Genomic DNA, 20,664 nt, shown 5'->3' with positions numbered 1-20,664 from the left:
TTTTGTTAAGGAATTTATATCCCATGACACTAGTCTGGGGAAGCGGATATCTGGGAAAATATAAATGAATAATAATGAAATAAAGTCAGTGTGTGGTTCAAGTGATGATGTTGGACCTTAGACAAAATGTCTGGGATGTGAAAATGTTTCTGAAATGTTATAAAGGCAAGTACACTGACCACTATGACACAATATGAATCGCTGGACTTAAACGTGTAAAAAAAAAGGATATAAAACACAGTGCTGATTATAATCAGGAGGCTGGTATGGCTGGTGTTGAAGAGCCTTCATCTGTACAGTTTTATATTAACAGAGGCAACACAATCACAATAACCAGTGTAGCTGTTGAGGCTGGATAACTGTACTGTGTGTGTGTGTGTGTGTGTGTGTGTGTGTGTGTGTGTGTGTGTGTGTGTGTGTGTGTGTGTGTGTGTGAGACCTTGCTATTATACCCTGGTGTGATTCTTTGGCGTTGCTGATTACCTGTCAGCAGGTTTTCTGTATCTGACATAAGCGAATACACACAACTACGCGCACACACACACACACACACAATAACAGACCGTACCCGCTGGGCAGGTCACCACACTGTTGGATGAAGCATATTGCTGTTAAAAATGTGCACACACAGACACACATGAAGCCCTAAATGGACCCATGCATGGTCTGGAACATAGATTGTCTATTAAGCAGTGTATTAGCAGAGTGCAGGGGCCTGACATTGAGACAGTTTGGGTACCATTAGAGCAGGATTTTATGTTGTCTGCTGTCTATTGATGCTAACTAAAGGAGCACACAAATGAGCTCACGCAGACAAAACTTCATCATCCAATGATTCCTCCAGCAGGGGAGAAATATGCTACCAGGAGATGCATATTTGCCGAAAGTATTAATACATTTCTACTCAGCTCCCGATTGAACATTATATTTTATCCTCTCTGTCTGAACACTGGTGTAAAAATGTTTTCTGACTCACACAAACATTCTCTTCTCTTGATTGATTTCTATTTTGGTCCTTTTTATCTGCAACTTCATATCTCAGCATGTGTGACTTACTTATCCCAGCAGCGCTGGATTTGTGAAGTGATTAGCCGAGTAAATAATGTTTTTTCTACTGAAAATTATTAGCAGTCGTCTGTGCACAGTAGCGCATAGTGTGATATGATAGTTTACAATTGAGCGTAGCTAAGCTATGCACTTTGTAGATCACAGGCTTGAGTAAATTTATTGATAGCATGTTTTTTGTCTACTGTGAATTTTAACGTGCAGAGAAACCCAGACATCCCCTTTCACTGTAAAACTACCTCATTCTGAGGGATCCCACGGCATTCTCAGGCTAGAGGGGATGTATTTAGTTCAGTTCATTTTATGTGTATTGCGCAGATTTAAAACAAATGTCATCTAGTGGCACTTTATGCGACTACCAGATACAGTTTATATGCAGAACTTTATAGCCAATTCAACACAATCATGTATACAGATTCAAAGTCAATTACATACATTCTAATTTGATCGAAGTTATGAAACAATGCAGTCAAGTTCAGTTTTTATAACAATTGGTAAAATGTTTTCAGAGGAAACCCAGTTGATTAGATCGAGCAATTCACTTCATCACAATCCCTCCTCTTGAACGAACATGTAGCCACAGTGGACAGCTGATTCGAGGTGACCATCTGGCATAACTGGGATTTGAGAAGACAAAGAAGACACTCAAAAAATGCAGAAGTGCTGATCCAGGAGTTCTTTTCAAGTTAAAGAGAAAGTGAAGGGTTAATGGCAACAGTAGCCCCTTTATTGGCTTCAACTAGGGGAGATACAGAGCTAAACAGATACGTTTTGGGCCAATAATAAATGGGATGAAAAACAGTGCATGTGTTGTAGTTAGTCCCAGCAATAGCTTTTTTATTTGCTTTGTCCAGGACAGAGAGGGTTAAACACAGAAATACAGTCTAGTGTATCATCTTTAGACAGAGAACATAGTTATTGGCAACAATAGTTTAGCTGATGGCTCCATCCAGAAATGGTTTCACAGCTAAGCTGAAACGCATAGTTGCAGATAATGCATCAATGGAGAGTAGTAGGAGAAAACACTAAAGTGAGTAAAGGTGGTCAGTATTTCCTACATCAGCTTAGACTCATAGCACCATATCTGCAGAAATATAACCTCTAACTACAAGCTTTACTTAAAAGTTAAAAGATTTAAGCCTAGTCTTTAAAGCAGACAGGGTGTTTGACTCAGAGGCATAAACTGGGAGCTGGTTCCACAGTAGAGGAGCCTGACAACTAAATCTGATTTGGGTTTGAGCTGCAAGCCTGAAAAAAGGGTAACGTCTGCAAGTCTGATCTCAATGCCACAAATTGCATCAAATATTGGTTTTTATTAGAGAGAAACTGGACATGACATTTGCAAGCTTATCTTAGGTACTCTGAGGGTCAATTCAGTAAAGCTGCTACTGCTACAGGATGGACCTATTGGCTTTTGTGAAGATGAGAACTGCCATCCCTGATCTCATTCTAAGACTCACTTATTTTGGACATATATGCGAACATGGCACAAAAGGTCAAAATCAGTATATCTGTTAGAACAGGGTGTTAAAAACGCATCTCCAAGTCACCACTGAACCATTGTCTCCATACTCAACCACAAAAGTAAAATGTGTTTCAAAATCCTTGAAGCCAACACATCAGTCTGACAATGTCAAGCAATGACATTTGACTTGGTATGTTTACATCCTTTGTTTTTTGGCTCGAACTTTGTCTGGTTGTAACAAAATATGTCAAATTGTTGTGTATCAGAGAGGAACCTCACAGAACATTTACAGATGCATCTTTGCATTTCTAAGGTCTCCTTGACTAAAAGCAGCTACAGCAACAAAAATGACCCCCAGACTGCCGATGAGATTTACGTCACATTGGGACTTATTTAAAGAAAATTTAAAGACAGAATTTGCGCTGGTTTTAAGCACTGAGTAAAACTCCAATGTAATCCGACAGGTAACGTGAGTCGTTTGCCTTCTTCTTTTTTCTTTAATGATGAACGTATGAAAAAGGAACAGACATACATTATGAAAGCACACTGACGCTGCTTTAGTAGCAAGCATCAGTTGGTCTTAGTGTAATAATGAGAAATGAACAATATCTAATGAAACGAAAGTTGGCAAAATAAAAAAACAAAAAGTTATATTTTGCCCTTAAAACTTTTAAAATATTTTTTAAATTTTTCTAAGAGTTGTATTTATGTCTTGGGGAGCGTCATGTGGCTCAGCGGTAGAGCTGGCGCACCATATGCTGAGGCTACAATCCTCGACGCAGCTGTCCCAGTCTCAAATCCTGGCCCAGGGTTTTTACTGCATGTCTTCTTCTCTCTCTGCCTTACTGCTTATCCAGCCACTAATGCATAAAGGCTTCTAACGCTTTTGAAAAGTATTGACATAAAGTTATACCCAAAAATTAATCATAAGATCCAGATTTTATTTTAGTTTCATTCAGCCGAGAATTTTATTAAAAAAAATTATAAAGGCATGTTTCAAAAGGTAAGACGATGTTTTAAAAAAATCTGTTTTTCATATTTTAACAAAAGAATTGCATGTCAAATTATTCGCACTGTCCTTAATAATCAGTGGAAACGTCTGAAAAGGCGTTACAACAATCAAACTCTTCTTTCATGAGTGCTGACCAGCTTTTTGCATGTTTCCACTAGAAGATTTATCTTTGGTGATGAGCTCCAAGTCTTTGAGGTTGGAAAGACTCCTTACCATAACCCTAATCCTTTGCTCACTCCACAGATGCTCTGTCAGGCTCAAGTCATGACTCTGGCTGAGCTATTCCAAATCAATAATATTATTCAAAAGAAACATGTTGGTAAAATTAAAAGATTACTATAAACACAAATCTGCCAGGGATATGAATAACTTTGGACTTATCTGTATATATACCATATTGGCTATAGGTAAAATTGTACTTGTATTTGTTTCTGATCATTTGCTCTTGTTGTGGAAGAAACTCTGAAACAGCTCAAAATATGAACTGTTAATTTAAATTAATTTTGTGTTAATTATAAAAGACATTTTCTCTAACAAATGCAAGAGGCAAAACTCTAAATGTAATCATGTAATATTTAAAGGTCAGTTAAAAGTTAGTTTTTGACCCTGTCTTCTACAAACATCATCTGATTAGTTCAGCTTTACAAAATAAAGCAGATCACTAAAAATCCAACCATCTATCTGTATCCTGTGATATTTTAATTTTTATGTTACATTATTAGTTCAGAGTTGCCATTGCAGAGGTACAGGCAGGGTTAAATGGGCATAAAGCTTCACATGAGGTGAGGTGACAGCTGGAAGCGAAGGTTCTGCTGAACTTGGTGCCCCTGGACTTGCATGGAGGACCTTTAGAAGTCAGGTCTGTCCTTCTTCAGGCTCTTGTAGTCCGTGTTGACGGTGACAAACTGTAGAGGGAAGGTGGAATACATTTAAATCTGCTTTGCTTAAATTAAATTCATCAGTGCTGCTTTCAGGAGGACGTGTTAAAAATGAAGAGGGTTTAAAACTGTTCAAACATAATTTACTATGATTTTTGTCATTTCCCCCCCTAGATTCTCACCCTGTAATGCCTCATAGCCAACAGTTTGGATGGATTACAGTCACTGTGTGATTGCATAAATTGTAGCTATCTACCTTAAAAAGCTGTTATTTTTATTGCACTGATTATTTCCTCTACATGTACTTTTCATGATCGATCAACTATTGAACGCCTTTCCCCTTTTCTTCGCACATTCCCCCCTCCTCATTAAGGTTATTGCTTGGACGTCTGTGGAATTTCGATGTGAGACCTTTGGCTTGCTAGTGAGAATTAAACATGTTTTATCGTGACCTTTGTCTGAAGCAACTTTTATTCTTCTGGCAAGCACCCCAGCCTTAAAAATCCTCAGAAAAGTTAGCTTTTTTCTAAAATCACCCATTCTAGATCTTTTGAGATCCCATCAAATGGTTATTTTTTACACCATATTTGACTAAATGATGTTAGAGTCTCCATTTTCTTATTAGGCTTTACCCGCCCTTACAAATTATTAATTACTCTCGAACGTTTACACATTTTTTCGCATTACAACATTTTCAGGGTTGTCCCCTTCTTTAGTTCCATCCACCGTCCTATTAACTCTGACCAGCTTCCCTGTTGATGAAAAGCATCTCCACAGCATAATGCTGCCACAACCATCTTTTACAGTGGGGATGGTGTGTTCAGGGTGGATTCACAGGATTAGTTTTCCTCCACACAAGGCGTTTTGTATTCAGACTAGAAAGTTAGTTTGGTGTCATTTGACCAAAGCACCTTCCTCCTCATGTTTGCTGCTTTCCCTACATGACTTGTGGCAAACTCCAAACACAGCTTTTTATGGCATTCTTCTTGTCTCTCTTCAATAAAAGCCAGATTTGTAGATTGCAAACGTTCAGGGATATAGCAATTGGCTCAACTTTTGCTGCGATTAACTGTACGTGCTCTTATTCATCCTCTGAACCTGAAAACTGGCTCAGAGCTAATCTGCTTAAGTATGTTTCTCTCCTAGATAAAGCCGCTAAAAGAGCTACTACTGCAAATCACTTTTTATATAGAAAGTACTCCTGGATTGGTCCTTGTGTGTTTTTTTGTGTGCTTCTCAAACCCCCAGTTAGTTGTGGTAGAGCTGCTCACATTGAGGCACATTTTGCTGGAGGTTTCTTCCTATTGAAGGAGAGTTTTCCTTTCTGCTGTTGCTACATGCAGGCTCAGTATGAGGAATTGCTGCAAAGTCAACACAAAACTAGGATCAATTGGAATGTATGTACTTGACTTGAGATCTGTCTGTATGATTGGATTGGATTCACTTTGTTTTAGTAAAGTGCCTTCAGTCCACACATGGTGTGAATTGGCACTATATAAATAAATTGATTTGAATTTCTTTGGCCTGCCTGTCAGTTTAGTTGGACAGTCATGTCTTGATAGGTCTGGAGTTGTGCGATACTCTTTCCATTATCTGATGATGGTTTGAGCAGTGCTCTGTGAGATGTTTAAAGCTTGCTTTAAATCCCTTCACAGCTTGCATAACTACAATTTTCAGACTTTTGTAAAAGATAGTTAAACCACTTTACTTTCACTTCACAGTAAAATTGCGTAAAATTTTATAAAAGGCACTGATTTTTGCAGTTGTAACTTAATAAAGTTTAAAGGTTTAGGGGCATGAAAACTTTTCCATTGCACTGTCCCCACTGATTTTTTATTTTTTTGAGTTGACTCAGTCGTGATGATCCTGTGATATTTTGCCAACACTAATTTGTTTGACTCTATTTTGGAAATATTTTAAGCTTATGATGATTGCTAGATTTTCCGTGACTCAGAGAAGCAGCGGCTTTCTAGTCAAGATTAGCTTTCTGGGAAACATGGTGCGTGTGAGCGGAAGGGCAAGTGTATACTGTTAGATGGGAATTGTCACCTTGTACTGATAGGTCGGATCAAGCTTGTTCCAGGGCTCAGGGTTGTTCTTTTTGTCCCAGAAGCTGCAAATATGAAACAATTCACAGCAAGAGAAAAAGGGAGAACAAAATGAAAATGTGACAATCGTGTATGAGACACAGAAAAAAAAATAGACTGGGTGCCTAGTAACTAAGGACAAGATTATAAGGATCTCAGATGATGTAACAAATAAAGAAAAAAAAAAACCGAGGAGCAGAAGGACGATAGCAAAATGAGACTCACAAGCTGAAAGGAGGCAGAAGTCAGAAGGCACAAAAGTGATTATGAGATGAAGTCTGCCCAGTAAATTGGCAGGTTTTTCTCTGTTCATTAACCAAAGTCTGGATTTCACAGCACTCCAGAGCGACAGTTCATTCCTCCACTTCCCCCTCCAGCAGCACATTACACCGCCAAAGCACAAACAAACAGGGATGGCAGAAGGTGCGTTTCTGTCCTCCAATGTGTCCATTACAACAAACACTGGGCAGCCTGAGAGGGAGGCAGCCACTGACCACAGCACTCATCACCAGATGGTGATGAGGTCAGGCTTTATGGCTGACCCCCAGAACAAGAGGTTCTGTGTGGCCTGAAATAGGACGTGATCCATCTACATTTACTCTACGTGACTGGTCACAGAGTTCGCTGTGATTGGTGTGGCTCTTACACACAAAATCCAAGGATTGTTTTTAAATCTTTACAACTGAATTATTACTCCATTGTAAACAGATAGTTCATGATTTCTTAGCCAAGGTTCAGTTTAAAGGGTCATATGCATTTAAAGATAAATAACTAAGATTTAATTGGTCTTCTGTCATAAAACAGTGGTTAATGCTAATGCCATATTTATAAGTCATTCAACTGTTATCATTTTTGAGCTGGATGGTTATGTAAACAGTAGCTGAATGTTATCATATGTGAAATGGAGGCAGGAAGTGTTGTGCCACCGACAACCTTCCTGTGTAAAACACCTTCAGTGAACACAACACAAGGTTTTTCTGGTCAAAGTAACTACCTGATAGAAGAGTAAGGCAGTGTAAAAATCAATGCACAATTTCCACATATGGAAGATTTGCCCATGTGTTTCATATGTTACTAAACAATATACTTTCCACATGTGAAATGTGTGTTCACATTACTACAAAAAATATTTTCCACATTTCAGACATGTTAGTACACAATATATTTACCATGTAAGAAAAAAATGCAAATACATTTTAAATTAACAATTTTCTCCCTTACTTTTCACATGGTTATATAATGTAGCTTTCACCTGTAAAATACATGTTTACATGACACTACACAATAGAATTTGGATATGTAAAACATAGGAAATTATTTTACATATGGAAGATTTCCTACATTTTACACATCATGCAATCAAAATGTTTCAAAACCATGTTTTCTATGTGCAAAACATGTTTAATGTACATATTTCTCATGTGATTATGTGTGATTTTAAATGTGTCAACATTTACATTCACATGTGGGTTTTTTCCATTAATAGTTTGAAAGATTCAGCAAATATAATTAGCAAACACTTCTATGACATTTTTGACATTAAAGAAGACAGCAGAACTCCACTTGGGTCTTGGCTCTTTCAGACTCGCTGCTTCAGCCTCCATGTCTAATTATTAGCTTTGAGTAGATTCTCTTCAAAAATCCTAAAACATCCCTTTAATGTTTTCAGACAGACTTGTAGTACATGCAAGCTTTTTTTAAATAATCACTTTATTTTTTTATCATTATTGTGAAATAATGTTCCTTTTAAATTTGCTATGTTAAATGAGTTGCTATATAAACTGTTTTCTCCAATCACTATTTTACAAATGACACATCTATACTTACAAAATTCAGACCCTGATTGTGATTTTTTATTTTGTTTAAGCACTTTAATTATCTTGCTATTAAAAGCAGCTGACATTTTTTTGGCTGACATATTTCACCTGCTCCCTTTTGCATACTGCTGCAGTTTCTAAGGTACAGTACACAGTACAAGCACCTGTAGTATTTTCAAAATTTCCCCTTTTTGTTTCTTTTAAAACCAGTGCATATTATAACCTAAACATTTCATTTTTCATGCTATATATTTTTGAATCTTGTGTCTTTATTGGCATTTCTAAAGTAACATGAATAGAAACTGGAAATATAAAAACACGTTTTCACTTGTTATCCCCGCCCCCATTCAGTATAGTGTCAAAGGTGACGAGAAAAAAAGAAAGATTAATTGACCTTTTCTGTCTAACATATACTAAAGAAATGCAAGGATGGTGTTTGTGGAATCTTTCTACTGCCAGATGGGGGAGACAAAAAGTCTGCCAAGTTTAAGCAGCTCATTGTGGATTATGAGCTCAGCTTTGGGTCTTTGTTTAGTTGAAGTGGCTTTAGCACACTTTCTTTAATGGCTGCATAACATTTGGACCTAGATTCTGCTAACATTAACAGAATCTACCCTTCCATTTTCTTTTAGGTAGCGTTAAACCCTGTGCTGTTGGCTACTTCATAATCCCCAAGCAGAACATTACCACCCCCAATGCTTTAGAGTTGGCAACTTTATAATTCTATTAAATGTATTTTTTCTTTTACTCAGCATATGTTTGGTAATGGTGGCCAAATAGCTCCATGATGCTCCTCTGACCTACCCAGCTGTTGCTGTGCACACTTTGCTAGCTTTTATGAGAAAGTTGTTGCTCAGCTTTCCCTCTTGTGATTATTTTATGTTGACTGTCTGCATCAGAGCTGCAGAAAGGAGCAATGCAGTGCTGTACCTTCTGTCAGCTAAGTCCACAACCAGTAGCTTTACAGTTATAAGGCGAGGATTAACAATACTACAACTTCATGGTCTGGTTGTAGTTGTCACTCAGCCTGTTTGTTAACATGATTAAATGCAACATGAAATGCCACACTTCTTGGCACCTCCTGGTAAAGTAGTTTAAAAAGTGAAGTATAACAAAAACTTAAAAATACTTGTAGCAGCATAAATGAAGATTTTAGAGAAATCCAAACTCCAATTAAGCTGAAAAGAAAAAAAACAAATTTAAAAGTTTTTTTTTTTTTTTTATCATAATCCATGGCAATACTTATATAGTCAATCTACCTGACAGACCTTTAAAATTTTGCCCGAGACCTTTCACAGGGTCTGAGAATTTTAATTAGTAATCCATGACTTCCTGTCTCCTGTGAATATAAATAATGTGAGAGAGAGGCCTACTTTTCTTAGCTACTCTTCAAAATGATAAAGATAGGGGAACATGCTATTCTAGTGAGGAAAATGTCTGGTGACATGAGACATGGTCAGAAGAATTGGAATGAAGGTAAATATATATATATATATATCTTTAAAGCTCACTTTTAAAGAACTGTAGCAAAGAGTTCCATCTTGGGGTAATTGTATGCAGCGATGACAATAATACTGTGGTGATGTTGCTTAATCAGTTGAGCAAAGGACTGTTGTGTATTTACTACATAGGTGACTTCTGAAGGTAATTGGTTGCACTGGATTTTTGGGGAATCTTTGTAAACCATCTATAATTCACCTTTCAGCTCTCAATTATGCACTACATTGTGTTGGTCTACCGCATAAAAATCCCCTTAAAGTGCCTTGAAGTTTGTGGTTATAATGTGACAAAATGTAAAAGAAACTCAGCTATCAGTTCTTAAACTCTTAAACACATAAAACGCTTCCGCCAGCCTTTGTTTGAAATCAAGCTGCAGGAACACAAACATTTCATATGGACAGATCCTGTTCAGAAAAACAGCAGCAGAAACAAAATTACTTCACCAGACAGTCTTACGTGACATGGGGCCCTCTTGCCAGTCGGATCAGGTAGAGCGTTGCCCCAGAGATCCCCAGGGTCAAGAAGAAAAACTGAGGGATTAACTGAAGACAGGGGAGGAAGGATGAATTAGTCCCAGACCAAGACAATAAACAACATAAGAACAGTACATCCCATCACACCATTGGCTATGATATGAACATGCATCTGTGTGGAACACACCCACACATACATGCAGGTAGTTATTGTCATTCTTCTTTCACCTCTCTGTGCCCTTTTGCATATGCATGAAGCTCAGACCATGTGTGAGGTTGCTCACTGTCAGCATGGGTTGAACAGGCAAGGACACTAAGGAAGCAAGAACCATTGTCTGCATGTGTGTGTGTTAGTGCGTGGGGGTGGCAGTGCATGTGCAGATTTTCTTCCTATAACATTATACCTGTCAGACTAAGCAAAACACGCACACACCTTCACACAAAAGTTCAAATACATACTACTGGCGAATGTGTGTGCAGAGGTTCTGACTGGTGACACAGAAAGGAATTAAAATAAAAAAGCATGTTAAGGGGACAGGAAGATTATGTGATTTGTCATCTTAAAACACCTAAGCTTAGGTAAGAGAACCTTAAACCACGCTGCATCTGTTTGTCGACACTTCACAACCTTATATTGCTTTTCTGCTTTCCAGCGTGCTACTGTGCACGAATCGAGGGGAGAGTCACACTGCTGGCAAACAGCTGTTTGTAGCACACACAGATCTAGTCGAGCTGTAGAGAGCTGACAGTTTGATCAGGTTGAACTGAAGGATGTCTCTACTCAGCTGCATCCAGACATCTGTCCTTCACTAAATGCAATACCAGTCGCCTTGTTGTTGATTAGGAGGATGTCTAATGATAAAACTTAGATTTTTCACAGCATTAAAAGTTCTGGTAAACACAGCAGCATTCCCTCAGGTACACACTCAGAAAACCCCCAGGACTGCAAGAGGAAATGCTACTGGGAACATGCTATAAAAAAACTTAAAACCTAGTTATTTGTTCGCTTGCTTGAACCTTTATGTCACAATCACAAGAATGAAGGAAATAATTTCAGTGTCTTCCCTTGACTCCACTGTTTTTAAAATGATACAGAATAAATCCTTTCATGAATACATCAGACTTTTCTTTAGCTTACCTTTTTCATACCATTTGGGAACAGTAGACATTAAAGCTTAACCCAATTTCATACTGGGACCTCTACCCCTACTCCTAGATCAAGACTTTTCCCTTAGTCCCACGTTCATAACTGTTAGGGGTACAGTTTAAAATACACATCATTACCAAATGTTTTCGCTCACCTGCCTTCACACACATGAACTTGATTAATATCCCATTCTCAACCCATAGGGTTTAACATGATGTTGACCCACCCTTTCCAGCTATAACAGCTTCAACTCTTCGGGGAATTCTGTGCACAAGGTTTAGGAATCTGTTTATAGGAATTTATGACATCTTTTTGAGAACAGAATTTGAGGTCAGTCTCTGATGTTGGACGAGAAGTCCTGGATCTCAATCGCTGTTCTAATACATCCCAGATGTGTTATTTTGGGTTGATGTTAGGACTCTGTGCGGGCCAGTCAATTTCTTCCACACCCTACGGAAAAGCCAGTAATGGAAACAAAACAGGCTTAGTGGAGTAGAGTGTGTCTCCATATATGAGACGCCCCATCAAGATGTCAACATGTCATAAATTATCACACAATCCCTTCATTTAATGTAAGAAGAAAGTTGTGTTAACATGTTTTTGTGATAGTTTTCCGATGGGACATAGGAAAACTACCACAGTTTACTAAGTGACACAGTTTAGTAAGTGACACACACATTATACACACAGACTAATGTTTTACAGCCTTTATTTTTTTCACTGTGAGCATGAATGTCATATTAACTTTGGGCTTTTAATGATGCATTAAACCATTATTTTGAGGATTAGATTATAACAGTTTATGGAACAAACAGCTACAATTAGGTGAAAAGTTTAAAATGATTAAAATTCAGTTTGTAATGGCTTTTCTGTAATTGATATTGGACCAAAATTATACACACAAGCAAATACAGTCATATTCAATAAATAAGTACATAATTGAAATATTCATACAGTACTGTGCAAAAGTTTAGGCAGGTGTGAAAAAATGCTGTAAACAAAGAATGCTTTCAGAAATATAAATGATTGTTTATTTTTTATCAATTTACAAAATGCTAAGTGAGTGAACCCAAACATACAGCCAAAGTCATTAAGAACTATCTTTAGCGTAAAGAAGAACAAGACATACTGGAAGTGATGGTATGGCCCCACAGAGAGTGTCTGGGATTACATGAAGAGACAGAAGGATGTGAGAAAGCCTACATCCACAGAAAATCTGTGGTTAATTCTCTAAGATGTTTAAAACAATCTACCAGCCAAGTTCCTTCAAAAACTGTGTGCAAGTGTACCTAGAAGAATTTATGCTGTTTTAAGGGCAAATAGTGGTCACACCAAATATTGATTTGATTTAGATTTCTCTTTTGTTCATTCACTGCATTTTATTGATTGATGAAAATAAATGATTAACACTTCCATCTTTGAAAGTATTCTATGTTCTTAGCATTATTTCACACCTACTTTTTGTATTGTATCTTTCAGTAACTCAGTTTACTAAGTGACACACACATTATACACACAGACTGATGTTTTACAGCCTTTATTTTTTTTACTTATGATTTTCCGCTTACAGCTAATTACTTAGATCAGAATATTACACCAGAACAATGAAAAAATTGTTTTCAAAAGGTACTTTTAATCTGGCAAATGAATCTCATTTAAACGCATATTCCAATTTATTGAATGTGACTCTACATGAAATACTCCTGAGCAAGATGCACCTCAATCTTTCATTGCAAGTTTTTGGCTATGATCTTCACAAGACTTTGGAGCTCTAAGGTGGCATTGGGAAGGTCATTCAAGAAACTTAATGTAAACCTTCTTTATTTCAGTTTTGAAGCATATTTTAAATTGTGGTCTTCTTTAAACACCTCATTATCTCCATATGTCTACAGTCTAGCTGTTGATGTAAGGTTGAGTGAAGAGGTGCTAATCTTTTGTATTTTTTATTCAACCCACTTTTTATGCAGTGCACCAGCACAACTGGCAGTTAAACAGACCCTCACCATGATTGATACCACTATGTTTTACAGTTGGTACAATGTTCTTATGTTTGAAAGCCTCACCATTTCTTCTCCCCAAAAACCTTCTGTTCTTTAGGCCAAAGAGCTCAATCTTTGTATCATCTGGATGTTCAATTTTGAATCTGTGCAGATACGAATGCATTTTAACTTGTACATATAATTCTTATTTTAAAAATATTCAGCAAAACTGCTTGTTGGACATTCACTCCACGCTAAAAAAGAATCAAATAAATAATCAAAAACGAAACAACAGTTTTAATTATGATGCTTGGAAGGAAACTTCTGATCACAACTGCATGTTCTCTAGTTTGCATTAATTAGGACACAACCTGTGTGCCATTTATGGAAGATCATGCATGACATCCAATGTAATACAACATTATAATGGTGTACATTAATTTCTTTAAGAGATGACAAATACTCCCACCTGCATCAGTAAAAGAATCAGGATTTGTCATAATTACTGCACATTTGTCAAAGCAATACAACATTTCAACTTCTCAGCAGTCCATTGTCATTGTCAATATATTGTTTTCTTTATAAAAAGTGATCCATTTTCAGTAGGAGAGAGAATTGAATTGCCAGCAACACCAGTCCTGCATAAAGAGGTCTGCTATAGCGAACATGGTCATTTGAAATGTTGTTTACCTTTTAGGATGGCCATGTGTCCAGGAAACCTTACTGTATTGATGACGTGTAGAGCTGTTATATGCACTCCATTTCCGACAAGTTACCTTATTTCCTAAATACTAAGACAATACTAAACACTGTGTATTTATTTAATTATGCACCAGTAAATTTGTATTTTATAACTTTTGCATGACAACCACTTTTCACAGTTTACTTGCAATGAGTTTAAACTGTTTCTTAAGAACAGATTCAGTTGTCTTTTCATTTGTAAAACAACAAAAAAAAAGAAAATTTAGATGAATCAGAAATGGGACATTCTGATTGCTGAAGTTGAACTTATGCTCATTAATTAGCTCACTTAATTTTCTTGTTTGCAGATCATGGGGCAGAAAAGTACGTTTTAATAAAACAAAAAGATTAATTTATGATTTGATTGTGTCTGCAGTGTTCCTTCATAGTCTCCAAAGTACAAAAAAGACAAATTATGGAATATTTACATTATCCATCCATCCATCCGTCCATCCACCCATACATACATACATCAGTTTGTCAGATGTACAGAGGTTGGACAATGAAACTGAAACACCTGGTTTTAGACCACAATAATTTATTAGTATGGTATAGGGCCTCCTTTTGCGGCCAATACAGCGTCAATTCGTCTTGGGAATGACATATGCAAGTCCTGCACAGTGGTCAGAGGGATTTTAAGCCATTCTTCTTGCAGGATAGTGACCAGGTTACTGGTGGAGGAAAACGTTTCCTGACTCGCTCCTCCAAAACACCCCAAAGTGGCTCAATAATATTTAGATCTGGTGACTGTGCAGGCCATGGGAGATGTTCAACTTCACTTTCATGTTCATCAAACAAATCTTTCACCAGTCTTGCTGTGTGTATTGGTGCATTGTCATCCTGATACACGGCACCGCCTTCAGGATACAATGTTTGAACCATTGGATGCACATGGTCCTCAAGAATGGTTCGGTAGTCCTTGTCAGTGACGTGCCCATCTAGCACAAGTATTGGGCCAAGGGAATGCCATGATATGGCAGCCCAAACCATCACTGATCCATCCCCATGCTTCACTCTGGGCATGCAACAGTCTGGGTGGTACGCTTCTTTGGGGCTTCTCCACACCGTAACTCTCCCGGATGTGGGGAAAACAGTAAAGGTGGACTCATCAGAGAACAATACATGTTTCGCTTTGTCCACAGCCCAAGATTTGCGCTCCTTGCACCATTGAAACCGACGTTTGGCATTGGCATGAGTGACCAAAGGTTTGGCTATAGCAGCCCGGCCGTGTATATTGACCCTGTGGAGCTCCCGACGGACAGTTCTGGTGGAAACAGGAGAGTTGAGGTGCACATTTAATTCTGCCGTGATTTGGGCAGCCGTGGTTTTATGTTTTTTGGATACAATCCGGGTTAGCACCCGAACATCCCTTTCAGACAGCTTCCTCTTGCGTCCACAGTTAATCCTGTTGGATGTGGTTCGTCCTTCTTGGTGGTATGCTGACGTTACCCTGGATACCGTGGCTCTTGATACATCACAAAGACTTGCTGTCTTGGTCACAGATGCACCAGCAAGACGCGCACCAACAATGTGTCCTCTTTTGAACTCTGGTATGTCACCCATAATGTTGTGTGCATTTCAATATTTTGAGCAAAACTGTGGTCTTACCCTGCTAATTGAACCTTCACACTCTGATCTTACTGGTGCAATGTGCAATCAATGAAGACTGGTCCAATTTAGCCATGAAACCTCCCACACTAAAATGACAGGTGTTTCAATTTCATTGTCCAACCCCTGTATATCAATCCATCATCCATCTGTAAATCCCTCCTCCCATCAATCCATCCATCTTTCTGTTTGTCTTTCCATCTATCAGTTTACCGCTGATTTATCACCACTGATTTATCCTCTGTGATTAATTTGTCTGTCCATAACCATCCATCTCCTTACTGCTGGGTTTGTTGCAGATCCCATATTTAAACCCTGCCCTCAGTAAAAATTCAGCAGTAAATTCAAAGTGAATTTTATGTGTATATACTGCATGTATGTTGTAATTTCAGATGAAAAATCTTAAACTGTAATGACAAAAGAAAACTCAAGAAATTTAAGTTAAGAAACATATGTTATTTTGGCATTAAAAGGTGTGTGGGAACCCTATATGTAGTGTATAGCATCTCTACAGACTTTATGACCTTGGAAATTGGTTCATAGAGCACACACTGTGGGGTGAGTGCAGAAGCATTAGCTCTGTCATCGCTAGAGTAAACACAAGCAGCAACACACACACAAACACACAGAAGCAGGTCAGCTTTGATCTGACACACACACACAAACATGGAGCAAATAATGAAGACACGCTCATGTATAGGAAGCCATCTACTGATATCTTCACAGTGAGCCGCACAACTGAGCGCTTCACCTTTCACCATTCAGTCTGTCCAATATAGGAAGTGTTTTATACTCGCAGGGGTTCAATACTGTTGCTGCCCTTATTACTTTTCTGGCGCACTGCCAAGCCAGCTCTGTCAGTCCATGAATTTGGGTCACCCTCAGTATAGCTCTGAGGCAACAGAGGGGAAAAAACAAGCACACAGCTTGTGTCGTCCTTTCTTCTTTTTATTTATTAAGATAGTAAAGCAAATTAAGAAGCCAAGGAAATGATGTGCTGTCACAGTGCTGGTTTTAAACTCTAAGAACTCACACTCAGTGGTCTGCTTTTAAGTTTCCTGAGCATCTGGACTTCCAGCTGAATACTTAATCCTTTGTTGGGTCGGTTGTAGATTAGTTTTTGCAAATATTTCTCAGTAATAGAAGTTTTAATAAAAAAATATTACAGAACTGGACATTGTTTCTCAACAACACTGGCTCATAGTTATTGTAGTTTTTTGTCATGTTTGCAATATATTATCATGATATTTCAAACATTTTATGTTACGCATTAATGCATCTTGAAAAACCTTTGCTACGTATTGTTTTTTTATGTGCAACCTTAAAAAATGTTTTCCAAGTGACTGAGCGAAATTATTTAAATTAACATGCATTCAGGCCATCCTGCCTATCTATATTGTATGCATTTATCTGATCATCAATAATTTTATCTTGAGTGATATACATATTAAAACATTACTAATGAATGCCTCAGAAATAATTAAAGCTCAACAAATGATATATAATCCAACCTACCCCTGGATGTTTCTTTGCATGCTGAATCATGTTCTTAATCATCTTTATTATTCCTCTGAAAATGAGTCCTCCTTAATAAAAAGTAAAAAAACATAAAAAGACGAATGAATTGTTAGTCACCAACTGATGACTGTATCCATGTGAGATAATGTCTCTGTGCGGATTTATTGAAAGAGCTTTTTGTTGGCTGACGTACAGTTTGTCCCCCAGAGCAACAAGACCTGTTGCCAGTCTCCCGCTGTTCCGCCTCCCTCCCGCTGCATAACAGAGAGGGTCAGAGACAGAGGCATAAGTCCTAATCCTCATAATCACATCTGTTCAAGGCACTGTATGTTTCCACTGAGGGTCACCGAGTGCTCTGAGTCCTAAACTGTTTAGTGATTCAGCGCCATAACTGCTGGTACTGAAGCTACAGTGCAGAACAATTTATACTGTTATGAACAGTTATATTTATTGAGTTACTATTTGTGAGTATAGATACTGCTTAAAACTTTGAAATCATCCTACCGTTGGATGCTGCTCTTTTGTTGGTTTTTTTACAGTGCATCATTCCAAGTTTGAGGAGAAGTTATACCAACAGTGAGCATGTCCCTCGGGTCTAGACCTTTGTCGCAAGCATAGTAATGGCAATTGATTAGTCAATGATGCTGCACTTGCAGACTTTAAAGGTTCCTTCACAGCCCTCTGCAACCTAATGAACCTAATGTAATTAATACCTTAATGATATGCAGGGTAAATTGGACAACCTTTTGCTGGTCTTTACTTAAGGTAACTGCCGTGACCACACCATTTATCATGCTTATGTGAACAGTGCAGAGTCACTGTACTTCTTTTGTCTTGGATCATCATGTATCTTCATTTTTAACTTTTTGTCTCTTTGATGTACAGGTCCTTCTCAAAATATTAGCATATTGTGATAAAGTTCATTATTTTCCATAATGTCATGATGAAAATTTAACATTCATATATTTTAGATTCATTGCACACTAACTGAAATATTTCAGGTCTTTTATTGTCTTAATACGGATGATTTTGGCATACAGCTCATGAAAACCCAAAATTCCTATCTCACAAAATTAGCATATCATTAAAAGGGTCTCTAAACGAGCTATGAACCTAATCATCTGAATCAACGAGTTAACTCTAAACACCTGCAAAAGATTCCTGAGGCCTTTAAAACTCCCAGCCTGGTTCATCACTCAAAACCCCAATCATGGGTAAGACTGCCGACCTGACTGCTGTCCAGAAGGCCACTATTGACACCCTCAAGCAAGAGGGTAAGACACAGAAAGAAATTTCTGAACGAATAGGCTGTTCCCAGAGTGCTGTATCAAGGCACCTCAGTGGGAAGTCTGTGGGAAGGAAAAAGTGTGGCAGAAAACGCTGCACAACGAGAAGAGGTGACCGGACCCTGAGGAAGATTGTGGAGAAGGGCCGATTCCAGACCTTGGGGGACCTGCGGAAGCAGTGGACTGAGTCTGGAGTAGAAACATCCAGAGCCACCGTGCACAGGCGTGTGCAGGAAATGGGCTACAGGTGCCGCATTCCCCAGGTCAAGCCACTTTTGAACCAGAAACAGCGGCAGAAGCGCCTGACCTGGGCTACAGAGAAGCAGCACTGGACTGTTGCTCAGTGGTCCAAAGTACTTTTTTCGGATGAAAGCAAATTCTGCATGTCATTCGGAAATCAAATTGCCAGAGTCTGGAGGAAGACTGGGGAGAAGGAAATGCCAAAATGCCAGAAGTCCAGTGTCAAGTACCCAGAGTCAGTGATGGTCTGGGGTGCCGTGTCAGCTGCTGGTGTTGGTCCACTGTGTTTTATCAAGGGCAGGGTCAATGCAGCTAGCTATCAGGAGATTTTGGAGCACTTCATGCTTCCATCTGCTGAAAAGCTTTATGGAGATGAAGATTTCATTTTTCAGTACGACCTGGCACCTGCTCACAGTGCCAAAACCACTGGTAAATGGTTTACTGACCATGGTATCACTGTGCTCAATTGGCCTGCCAGCTCTCCTGACCTGAACCCCATAGAGAATCTGTGGGATATTGTGAAGAGAACGTTGAGAGACTCAAGACCCAACACTCTGGATGAGCTAAAGGCCGCTTTCGAAGCATCCTGGGCCTCCATAAGACCTCAGCAGTGCCACAGGCTGATTGCCTCCATGCCACGCCGCATTGAAGCAGTAATTTCTGCAAAAGGATTCCCGACCAAGTATTGAGTGCATAACTGTACATGATTATTTCAAGGTTGACGTTTTTTTGTATTAAAAACACTTTTCTTTTATTGGTCGGATGAAATATGCTAATTTTGTGAGATAGGAATTTTGGGTTTTCATGAGCTGTATGCCAAAATCATCCGTATTAAGACAATAAAAGACCTGAAATATGTCAGTTAGTGTGCAATGAATCTAAAATATATGAATGTTAAATTTTCATCATGACATTATGGAAAATAATGAACTTTATCACAATATGCTAATATTTTGAGAAGGACCTGTAGTTTACCTGGATTTTATGTGACAGACACACAAATACAAATTAGTTCATAAAGGTAAATCAGCCAAGAGGCAACTTTGGTAACTTTGGCCCCACTGACGGCAGGACTATTTGTTAAGTGAAGCTGCAAAGATCAAAAGCACAGGTCAGTGGATTTACTGACAGGACAACTATTAGTTGTGCACATTACTAAGCTAACCCTTTTGAAATATTGTCAAGAAGAAAGCCATTGGTCAAAGAAAGGCATAAGAAGTCTTTGTAGTTGTTGATCAGATGTAACCATAAATGAACTGTTTAGCATAAATAAACCAAATATGTGATGGAAAACTAAAACTGTGCATCAATGTGGACACACAATCCCCAGTGTGAGACATGGTGGTGGTAGCATAATGTTGTGTAGATGCTTTTCTTTCAAAGGGACAGGGATGCAGGTCAGATGATGGGATTATGGGTGGAGCTAATTATAGAGCAATCCTGAAAGAAATCCTGTCAGAGTGTGCAAAAGACTTCACCTTCACCTTCCAGTAGGACACTGACCCTAAATATATAGGCAGGGCAAGAAAGTAGTGGTTTAGAACAGAGCATATTTATATGCTTCAGCAGCCCAGTGTTACTTTCCCTGTGTTTGTCTGTAGGGATGTGGGGAGTGTAAGAATAAGTAAAGTCCAGGAAATGAAAACCCAGAGACTAAAAAGCATAAAAAGATGTAAATGAAAATCCAGTAATAAATCACAACAAAACTTGAAAGGGCAATAAAAGGTCATTTTAAATAACCTAAAAACCAGAATCTAATTAAAAACCAAAAGTTGTTGCAGAGCAACGAATAATCAAAGTGCAAAGACTATAGTTTGAGAAAGCAGAGAGATGTAAGAAGACATTTCA

General features: G+C 38.3%; 1 protein-coding gene across 2 annotated transcripts; it reads right to left on the bottom strand.

The window, feature by feature from the left end:
- Nucleotides 1–1,391: 1,391 nt before the first annotated feature.
- Nucleotides 1,392–17,505, bottom strand: LOC124856277 (cytochrome c oxidase subunit NDUFA4). 2 transcript variants are annotated; one of them, XR_007035296.1, is made up of 5 exons: nt 17,288–17,505; nt 10,281–10,366; nt 6,470–6,533; nt 4,320–4,447; nt 1,392–1,682 (listed from the first exon to the last, which is right to left on the bottom strand). XR_007035296.1 is itself a non-coding variant. In XM_047346583.1 (4 exons), the coding sequence occupies exons 1-4, from the start codon at nt 17,327–17,329 to the stop codon at nt 4,391–4,393; spliced, it is 249 nt and encodes an 82-aa protein (XP_047202539.1). In that variant the 5' UTR covers nt 17,330–17,504; the 3' UTR covers nt 1,876–4,390. The 2 variants fall into 2 exon arrangements, 1 of the variants encoding a protein (XP_047202539.1); XM_047346583.1 differs by lacking the exon at nt 1,392–1,682 and having other exon boundaries at nt 1,876–4,447; nt 17,288–17,504.
- Nucleotides 17,506–20,664: the final 3,159 nt, after the last annotated feature.

The sequence above is a fragment of the Girardinichthys multiradiatus genome, chromosome 20 (assembly GCF_021462225.1).
Source record: "Girardinichthys multiradiatus isolate DD_20200921_A chromosome 20, DD_fGirMul_XY1, whole genome shotgun sequence".
Classification (NCBI taxonomy): domain Eukaryota; kingdom Metazoa; phylum Chordata; class Actinopteri; order Cyprinodontiformes; family Goodeidae; genus Girardinichthys; species Girardinichthys multiradiatus.
This window is presented reverse-complemented; position numbering and strand designations above follow the sequence as displayed.